Source organism: Belonocnema kinseyi, chromosome 7 (genome assembly GCF_010883055.1).
Source record: "Belonocnema kinseyi isolate 2016_QV_RU_SX_M_011 chromosome 7, B_treatae_v1, whole genome shotgun sequence".
In the NCBI taxonomy this organism is placed as follows: Eukaryota; Metazoa; Arthropoda; class Insecta; order Hymenoptera; family Cynipidae; genus Belonocnema; species Belonocnema kinseyi.
The window spans coordinates 43,643,894-43,654,916 of record NC_046663.1 but is presented as its reverse complement, the minus strand read 5'-3'; the positions used below and the strand labels follow the sequence as shown (position 1 = coordinate 43,654,916).

The following is an 11,023-nucleotide window of genomic DNA, read 5'->3' as shown; positions in this document are numbered from 1 at the left end:
ATTATAAATCTTTAAAAATTAACTATTTCAAAGAAACGCATTCCCAATTGTATCATTTTATATTAAAAACTATAAATGTTTAAGCATCTTTAATTGCAAATAATCAAAATCAAAGAATTTTGATTTGCAACTTTGAATTATTATTATGAATTTTGAATCATGCAACTTTTGAGCTTAACAAGTGAAAAATCTGAAAAATGGATGATTTAAAATAAAAATTCAATCATTCTGGAGGATTTAAAGTTTAAAACTTAGAGATTTTTTCAAATTTAACTATTAAAAATTGTAGAATTTTAAATAGTAAGTCTTTAAGATTGAAGAATTTTTTATTTTTACAATTTAAAATTAATATATGGCCATGTCTAAGTTCACTAGTTTTTCCCAATTCTATTCTAAAAGATATAACATTTTTAATCATTCTTAATTTTCTATTTTCGGAATTTTAAGTTGCCATCATTCAATTTAAAAATTCTTTAATGTAAAATAAAATTATCCAGTTTTCCAAATTTTATTTGGAAATTTCGAAATATTGTTCATTTTCAAAATTTTAGCCATTCTAAAACTGCTTGATTTAGAACGTTTTATAATCAAAATCATTTAATCAATTAAAAAAAATATAATGTTTTCAATTAAAAATTATTAATCATGGGTTATTGTAAATATAATACCTAATTGATTTTTTTTGTGATTATTTCAGGAAGCAGACATCGCTATTGCATCAATGACAATTACATCAGAGCGTGAACGTGTAATTGAATTCAGCAAACCCTTTATGTCTCTTGGCATCAGCATTATGATAAAAAAGCCTGTTAAAACAATTCCAGGAGTCTTTAGTTTCCTCAATCCACTCAGCAAGGAAATTTGGGTCTGCGTAATTTTTTCCTATATTGGAGTTTCTATTGTACTCTTCATCGTATCAAGGTCTTTAACTTTACTCAATTTTTTCCATTGAATATTATAATTTCAGGCCGCGGACTCACTTCACAAATGAAAATATATTATAAATAGTCACGAAAAAAAGTGTCAAAGTACTGTCACAACTTTTGCAAGTACACTCAACTGTCGATATAAGAAACCCCGGTTTACGATATTCCTATAAATGGTGTCCTTGGCAATTTCTTGATAAAGGGAGCCGCGGGACCAAGAGAGAAGCGGTTCTCAGTCAAATGTGTCAAATAGCACGAGGGTCACACTCTCAGCGTATTAGTTGCATCAGCTGCGTCAGGTTGCGTCAGGTTGCGTCAGGCGCCCAAATAAACCAGAATCGGTGCATGCCGCTCTGCCTGTTTACATTTTGATTCTCTCGATTTAGGATCAAGGCCACTGCAAGCTGTGCCCAAAACCCTTCTTATGCCTAAAGTTCAGTGTATCAAACTTATGAGTAGTCCGAATTTAAAACCCAATAGTAAAACATCAAAAATTGTGCAATGAAAAATCAAATTGATTTTTCAAGAAAAACTTCCAGTTCTTTAACCTGATATTTTGGAAATATTAACAATGAACTTTAATATTCATTTACAATTTTATTCTTTTGTCTATGAATTATGAAAAACACTAATTATTTATCCCAGGCTTCACAGACTTTTCCCCATTCCTTACTTTTTCTTTTTTTACACTTAAATTCGAACTGAATTATAAGAAAATTATAAGAATTATAAGAGAATACAAATTTTTTGGCTAAAAGTTCATTATATATGGTTTAAAAGACTACTATTAAATTTTCTGTTAATAATTCATAATTTCTGGTTACCAATTTCATTATTTGGCACAATATTGAATTATTTTTTGGAAACTTAACTGCGTTTTTAAAAATTCATTCTTCTGGCTTCGAAATTCAACAATTTGATTGACATTTTTTTCGATCTTGACTGAAAACATTTCTTGTTAGTATCTGGATAAAAATGAATCTGATTCAGTTATAAATAAAGTTTTTCGTGACAAATTTAACTTTGTTAAAGAATATTCGTATTTTCGGCTCAAAAATATGTTTAAAAAACCAGCTATTTTGTTGCAAATTTAAGTAATTTCTTGAAAATTTGTTTCTATCGGTTAAATCGAACTGTTTTTTATTTCAAGTTGAAATATTTATTTTTGAAATATCAACTATCACATCATTCCTAAAAATATAATCTTTCTAGATTGAAAATTCTGTTACATTGTTGAAAGTTCAGCTGTTTTCAAACATTTTAATTTCTCTAGTCAGAACATCAGAATTTCAATCCAATTTTTTAAAATAAAAATAGATTTTTTACCTGGAAATTTAAATATTCAAATTTTATTGACAATTTATCATATTCCAGTTAAAATTAAACTATTTTGTAAAAAATTTATCAATTGGCTCTAAAGTTCAACAATTTCATTGCCATTTTTCTTTCTTAACTTAAAATTTTGTTTTTCTGGAAACTGCCACTATTTTATAGAAAACACATCTTTCTGGTTTAAAGTTTTATCTCTTTCTATACAAATTGGAAATTTTGGTCTACATATCTGGATACAAACTCAACTGTTTCGTCCGGAAATTAACTTTCTTGTTGCAAATTCAATTATATTTTATGTTAAAAAATTGATTTTTTGTGTGAGAATGCAACTGTTACAAGTTGAACTAGTTCCTCAGATGTAAATTTTTTTAGTGAAGGATTCATAATTTTGGATAAAAATTAGTTCATTTTCTTAAAACTTAATTTTTTTCTTTCAACTTCAACTTTTTCAACTGTTTTTTTGTTAGAAAATTTGTCTTTTTGGCTTCAAAATTCAACAACTTGATTAACATTTTTTTCCACCTTGAATGAAAATTGTTTTTTCTGTGAAAACTTAAATTATTTTCTTGAGAATTCATGTTTTTAGTTTTGAAAATTCATCTCTTTCTATAGACATTTCACCTTTGTTGTTTGAAAATCCAACTGTCTCGATGAAAATTAATCTTTTTTCGTTGTAAATGAACTTTTTTGTAGAAACTTGTATTTTTTCATCAAAAATTAAAAAAAAAAATGTTAGAAAAATGAAGTATATCGTTGAAAATTTACGTATTTTGTTAAAAATTTATGTTTTGTTCTAGAAAAAATTATTAAAGGTGCAACTGTTGGGATACAATTCAACTGTGATATAGAATATTCGTAATTTTTGCTCGAAAATTACACTAATTGGAAGAAGATTAGGAATCTTAGTTCAACTTTCTTGTTTGTTTTTTGTTGAAAATTAATTTTGCTCTAAAAATTTAAACATTTAATCTTTTGTGTTGAAAATTTATCTTCTTGTAGTACTATATTACACTTTTTAGTACAAAATTAAATGTTTATGTAGGAAATTCGTTTTTAATAAAAATATGATTCTCCTAAATGAAAATTTAACTGTTCTATTTTGGTAAAAAATTAATCTTCTTGGTTAATAAGTCTTTCCTGGTTATAAATTCAACTATTTAGTTGAAAATTCTACTATTTTGTAGAATGTTTATCTTTTTGGTTATAAATGTAACTGTTCATGGACAAATTAATATTTTTTGGTTAATCATTTAACTGTTTTGTAGAAAATTCGCCTTTCATGGTAGAAAATTAATTTTTTGGTTAGAAATGAGACTGCCCAGATACAAATTAATCTGCTTCTATACAAAATAAACTTTTTCGTTGCAAATAAAATTGTTATGTAGAAAATTCATATTTTTGGTTCGCAAATTTTAACATTTCGTATAAAATTCATAACTTTATTATTATTTTTTTTTAATTCATTTATTTTGGTATATTGTGATTCGCTGAGATGACGGACGTTTCATATTAACCCATTAGCGAAGAAGATCAAAAACATTTTTCAGAAAAAATGCATTAATAGTGTGATGAGCGGGCAGTTGTGAGAAAACAGGGTCCTTAGTGTCATTTATTCAAAATAAAAGCAAAGTAGTATCATGGCTAAAAAAAAGTATTAAATAGAGTGAACAGTGTGGTGAGTCCGAGACCTATGATTTCTAAGAAAGTTCTTAGTAATAAGAGCTTTAAAATGTAAATGAAAAAATAATAATACTGAAAATATAATAAAGATTTTTTCTTATAATTTAGATTTTCCCCCTATGAGTGGCGAGTCTTAACTCTTAGTGGCGGTGATCCAAGATTAGGTATGAGAGCGGATCCAGCAATGCAACATCCCCATGGACCCCAGGCGTCACCGCACATGCAGCAATCTAGTATGGCAAATGATTTCAGCATATTAAATAGCCTCTGGTTTTCGCTGGGGGCTTTCATGCAACAAGGCTGTGACATTTCTCCGAGGTAATATGAAACTTAATTTTTCAATTTAGATCCGAACGAATATTTTTTTTAATTGTTCTTAATTTTTAGTCTTAACAGTACAGTCGAGCCTCCCAATGAAGCGCTCTTCGCTGCATATAATATATGTGGTACAGTTTTAAGTTTCTCAGGAATTAAAGAGTAGTGCCTACGAATTAAAACCATTCCAATAACTTTAATTTTTGTACCCCCCCCCCCTCCCCACAACGACTCAAATATGACCCAAGCAACAAAAATTCACATCTACATGTAATATTGTTAATTTTTAGCAATTTCTGTCGTCTTTTTCCATAAAACTAATTAATAATGGATCATTTGAATATCTCGCATGAATTGATAAACAATTTCACCGGCATACAAAAAAAAGTGGTCTGTCCGACAGACTACAGTAGCATATCTATATGTTTTTGGGGTCGCTGAATTCGAATCCGATGTCCAAATAACCAAGTCGGCTCGTATTTTTCTGAAAAACGAAAAAATTGACGTGAAATCGACAAAAACAGCGATTTTTCAGGTATATTTTTGCAAAAAAAAATATATATTTTCTCGCCCGGTGAGCTTAACCAACATATTTGTATGCCTTTTGGGTCGCTGTATTCGAACCTGGGGCCCAAATAACCAATTTGGCTCATACTTTTTTCGAAAATCGCAAAAATAAAAACAAAATCGGCGAATACAACTATTTTTCTTGTATACTTTTGCAACAAACAAATTGTTCATGTCCGGTTGTCTAAATCAGCATATGCTTATGTTTTTTGGGGTCGCTGAATCCGAATCCGTGGTTAAAATAACCCCCTGTGGACCTATCAAGCATATCCTTATGTTTTTGTCCTTATGTTTTTGGGATCACTGATTCTGAATCCGGGGTTCAAATTACCCAGTTGGCTCATATATGATCGAAAAACGCAAAATTAGATATAAGATCGACGAAAACCTTTAAACCTTTACCTTCCTCGACTAGGATTGTCGTTCACAGTAGATTCCCTTTGCGCCTCACGCTCCGATGTTTTTGATTTGCGTTAGTCTCCTTGCATGCCAATAGTAGGATTTTTTGTAAATAAGTTTTATTTACTTTTAGCGTTACCCGGGAACAACGACGTGGACGTAGTAAATTCTGTTCCCTTTGGGGTGCTGTATTACCGTGAGTTCCCTTGCCTCTCACGTTTATAGGGTTCTTTTATTTTTTTTATATCGCTTCTATCGATCCCTTCGTCCTCAAGAGACCTACGTAGTGGGTTTAGTATCGTTTGGTACCTTGATTGACTTGATCTCGTTTTAAACTCCAACAGTAGTCAGCCATCATGTTGATATCGCAACATCCCTGATATCGCCTCTCGATCTCTTTTATATCCTGGTGGAAACGTTCACCTTGCTCTTCACTGAAGTCTCCCAGGTTGTCTGGAAACTTATTTATATGCGAATGAAGAAAATGTAGCTTCAAATTCACAAGGCAGCCTAGTTTACCAAAGTTTGTTACCATTTCTGAAACCAAATTTTGATAGTCTGGACTTTTCTTATTACCTAAAACGTTTTTTACAACATTTGTAAAACTAAGCCAAATCCTGCAAAATTTTTCTTATCTATGGTTCATCGAAGATCCCCTCTTTTAATTTTGCTTCGGAAAGTTGTGGAAATTGATCTTCCAAATACACATAGCCATCGCTATCCTTGTCAAGTGCTTTGACAAACTGTTTCCTTAGACCCAGCTTTATATGAAGGGGTTGAATCAGAACTTCTTTTGGGTCAACTAGATTATCTTCAATTATATTTTTCTGTCCTTGCTCAAACGATGTTTTTTTACCTTCTTTTTTTTGTAATGACGAACGCGATCTCGACTGTCCCATAAGCACAAGTAACAAGGTGTTTTTGTATACCCTGATTGCTGTCCTAAAACGATTCCAAGAATTTTGGGATCCCCTCGATTTTTCTACTTATAAGTTCACTTATAAGTTTCCAGACAACGTGGGAGACTTTAGTGAAGAACAAGGCGAACGTTTCCACCAGAATATAAAAGAGATGGAGAGGCGATATCCGGGATGTTGGGATATCAACATGATGGCTGACTACTGTTGGAGTTTAAAACGAGATCAAGTCAGTGAAGGTACCAAACGAAAGCGAAACCCACTAAGTATGTCTTTTGAGGAAAAAAGGGTTCGATACAAGCGATATAAGGAATAATAAAAAATAAAAGAACCCTATGAACGTGAGAGGCAAGGGGACTCACGGTAATATAGCACCCCAAAAGAAACAGAATTTACTACGTCCACGTCGTTGTTCCTGGGTAACGCTAAAAGTAAATAAAAATTATTTACAAAAAGTCCTACTATTGCCATGAAAGGAGACTAACGCAAATTAAAAAACCCGAAACGTGAGACGCAAAGGGAATCTATTGTGAACGACAATCCCAGTCGAGGAAGGTAGAGGTTTAAAGGTTTTCGTCGATCTTATGTCTAATTTTGCGTTTTTGATCAAATATAAGCCAACTGGGTTATTTAAACCCTGGATTCAGAATCAGTGGCCTTAAGGACATAAGGATATGCTGGATAAGTCCACCGGGCATGAAAAATATGTTTGTTGCCAAAATATACAAGAAAAATCGCTGTATTCGCCGATTTTACGTCTATTTTTGCGATTTTCGAAAAAGTATGAGCCAAATTGGTTATTTTGGCCTCAGATTCGAATTCAGCGACCCAAAAGACATATAAATATGTTAGTTAAGTCCACCGGGCGGGAAAATATATTTTTTTTGCAAAAATATACCTGAAAAATCGCTGTTTTTGTCGATTTTACGTCTATTTTTCGTTTTTCAGAAAAGTACGAGCCAACTTGGTTATTTGGACACGGGATTAGAATTCAGCGACCCCAAAAACATACAGATATGCTAGTGTAGTCTGTCGGACAGACCACTTTTTTGTGTGTGCCTGTGTTTTTAATTGTTTAAGCAAATGTAACTTATTCAAACAATTATTTATTCACGAAAAATAAAAAAATAATAGTATTTTCTGAATAAAATTTAATATTTGGTGATTGTTTGTAGTAGTAAATTTGTTAAAAACACATTATAATTATTTAAAGAAATAATCATCGTTTATTTTCAAAATTTCTACAGATTAAGACAGAGATGTCCAATTTTTTTAAAAACTGATATCCTATACTTCTTTTGGTAAATAATTACGCTATTTTGATACATTTCCTATCATTTTTAACGAACGTTTATTTGTTTAATCAATTTTTATTTACTTAATCAGTTTTTTTCTCGATAACTTAAAAAAAAAACAATACAAAATGGAATACGTACAATTATTTTTCTGACTATATAGAGTATATAATGAATATACTAAACATTTTTTAATTGTTTTAACAAAAACAATTTTTTTAAGCAATTATTTTTTGTTAAATATTTTTAAATCGTATTTTCTGAATTAAACATGATATTAAGTGATTTCGAGCAGCAGTAAATGCTGTTGAAAACGTTATGTCATTGTTTAAACAATTTTATTCGTAATACATCCATACTCAATTTGAAGGAAATTCAAAAAATTAATAATTAATTTTTTTTTAAATGACATAAAGCTTTTAGCAGAACTTCCTATGCTTAAAAATCATTTATAATTGTATTTAATGCATAAAATACGATTTTCAGATTTTGTGTTCGAAACAAAATTTGTTAAAATAAATTTAGTTTGTAAAAAAAAATTTAAATGGTTAATATATTCATTTCATTCCTTTCATGCACTATACAGCCTAAAATAATGGTATGTGTTCTATTTTTTGTTGTTTTTATAAATTTTTCAAAATAAAACTGCTATATCACAGAAAAAATGGTTTCATCAAATAGAAATCTCCTAATCATTCAAAGAAATTTATCAAAATTGTATAATTATTTCAGAAAAAGTAGCATGTGATACTAACTTGAGAAAAAAGTAGAAATCTCTAACTCAATTTTTAGATATTTTAAAAATAAACAGTAATTGATTGTTTGAGTGATTACATAATATTTTAGAAAAACTTTACTACTCCAAATAATAACTTAGTTGTACATTTCATTACAAAAATAAAATTTTTCAAACATCTTTTTGGGAAATAATAATTGTTTAAGATAAATGTATTTAAACGATTAAAAATTGTTTCACAAGTCTTGATGAATTTTCCAAATTTAAAATCGGTGAATGAATTAAAACAATTCAAATAAATTAAATTAAAAATATAAGTCAATGAAAAAGTTTTCGACCAAAACATCAAACAATTATAGGAACGAATATGGTACTGCTAAAGAATAAAGTACAAAAATACAAAAGTCTCGGAAACTATAAATGAATATACGTGCAGCACGCATGAACTATATTGCCCGTTAATTATATGAACTCAGTGAAAATTATTTACTTGATCCTTTTCTGCAATTCTTATCTGTAAATCTCTATAATCCCTCTTTCCATTTCTTTTTCTTGCTCATGTGCACCGGAATTTAAACCTATATTCGCACTCATTATTACTATTGTTATTTTTTCTCAAGCAATTTTCAAATTAAAATATAAAAATAAATATTAATAGCAAATTCGTGTATTTCATAGAATCTTTTATCTAAATTATCAGCAGAAAAAAGAAAGGAGAATATTTTGGATGATTAAGACCTTCACAGTTAGATGGAAAATAACAAATCATGCCAAAAATTTGTTCGGGAAAAGACACTTTAAAATTTTTCTAAAATGTTGTAAATCCTAATGAAAGTATATATTGAAAACTGCTAGCTTAACCTACAATAGTAAAAAAATTTTATATTTTCTTTCAATGTAATATTTTTTCAATAAAAATATGGATTTGTAGTTTTCTTTTATATAAAATATTTTCATTGTATTAAAAATAGAAACTAACGAATAAAAACACTAATATAACGAAAAATTTGTAAAACGCCAACGTAATCTAAATGTCTTGAAAAATTATGGCTCTTCTTTAAAGCCTATTGATTTTTGAATAAACACATCAGTTTTTGTTAAAAACAGTAAAATCACTTTTTTCAATCATTATATTTGAATCTAGTAAATTTTTTTCAAAGATGAAAATTTCAGGTAAAAACACCAACATAACATTAACTTATTGCAAAATTGTAAGAAGCCTTTGAAATTTAATTAATGTTCATCAAAATTGCCAATAATTTCCACCAAAAATAATTTGCTGTAAACGACAAACGTCAATTTGACATATCAAATTTTAGGCGTAGAAAGCTATCCTAACCTAAAATTGTTAAAAAATTATGAAACTTTACGACCAAAAATTTTAATATAATCCAAAATGGTTCAAAAATTCTAAATCTTGTTCAAATTATAATGATCTTTGTTTAAAAATCACAATGGGCTATGCAAAATCGTAGAACGTCAACGCAACCTGAAACTGTTTAAAATTATGAATCTTATTTTCAACCAATGCTTCTTCATTGAAAATATTAATTTTTATATTCTAAACAAAAATTTTTGTATTTGGTACTAATAATTCTGGTTTATAGTAGAATTTACATGTGAAACATACCAACATAACCTAAACTTTTTGGAAAATCATAATTATCCTTTTAAAACTATTTATTTTGTACAAGAAGTCCCAATAATTTTTGACGAAAAACCCCAACCTAACATATAAATTAACAGAAAATTTCTTAGATTTATAAATCTTTTTCGAAAATATAATCAAATTTGTTTAATATCATCGATTCCCTGTCAAAGAAGTAAATATAACATGAAACTATCAAAAATTGTAAATATTGTTCAAACTGTAACAACTTTTAATAATACAAGATTTTTTCTATTTTTCCTCTTCTGAGCTGAATTAAATAGATAGCGATATAAACAATTTCATTTAGAATTTATGATATTTGTTTTAAAATACCAATTTTTAGTGTAAAGCGCTAAACTAAACTAAAATTCTTAAAAAATCATAAAACTTTTAAGTTCTGATGATTTTTGACTAAAAATGTCAACGTATGGCAAAAACGTGAACAAAATCCAAGTTAGTAAATTGTTGGAAAAAAATCTTTGAAGAATAATTTTTCATTATGACCAACTTTCGTCGAAAAAAATAAACACAGCCTACAAATTTGAGCAATGTTAAGTCTCTTCTAAAAAAATCATGGCTTATTTTTCGGACAAAACATTTTCTACAACAAAACGGTTTCCAATGTTGAAAGAAAATTTGTGTGTGGCCATGATGGATTAAAATTCAAACATGTTCACAAAATTGGAAAATAATACTTTTTCGAAAATTTTAAACTTTTTAAAATAGAAAAAAAACGTTTTTTATTTCAAAAGATATAACTGAAAATATCATTTTTCTTCTTAAAATCATAGATAACTTTTTTCTTCCAGACGACTGATTTTCGGCAACAAATCTCATTAGCACGCTTTTATTTTGAAAATTAAATTTTAAAAAATTTATAAATGAAGATAAAAATTTTATAATTAAGAAATAAAGGTTTTTAATTACAAAATACTGAGCCATACACTATTAGGACTAGATAAGAATTGCTGCTTTTGTCTAAAAAGAAAGAAAAAATATATAACTCTAAATAACTATTGTTAAATAAACAATTTTAACCTACAATATATTTTTTTGTAAATTTCCTCTTATATCTCTTCAAAAATTAGTGACAACCGACAATAGGATTTTTTTCGGTTTTATCATTTACTTTTAACCGTGTTCTTTTTTTAATTTAGGTAACTTTAGAAAATCTTTAGTCCTATAATGATTAATTTAACAAACAC

General features: G+C 28.5%; 1 protein-coding gene across 1 annotated transcript in view; it reads left to right on the top strand.

The window, feature by feature from the left end:
* Positions 1-11,023, top strand: part of LOC117176999 (glutamate receptor 1-like) — a 176,419-nt gene that overhangs the window by 147,964 nt on the left and 17,432 nt on the right. The window contains exons 11-12 of the mRNA XM_033367444.1: positions 698-921; positions 4,047-4,256. Of these exons, the coding sequence (XP_033223335.1) occupies positions 698-921; positions 4,047-4,256 (434 nt within the window). The remainder of the gene's footprint in view (positions 1-697; positions 922-4,046; positions 4,257-11,023) is intronic.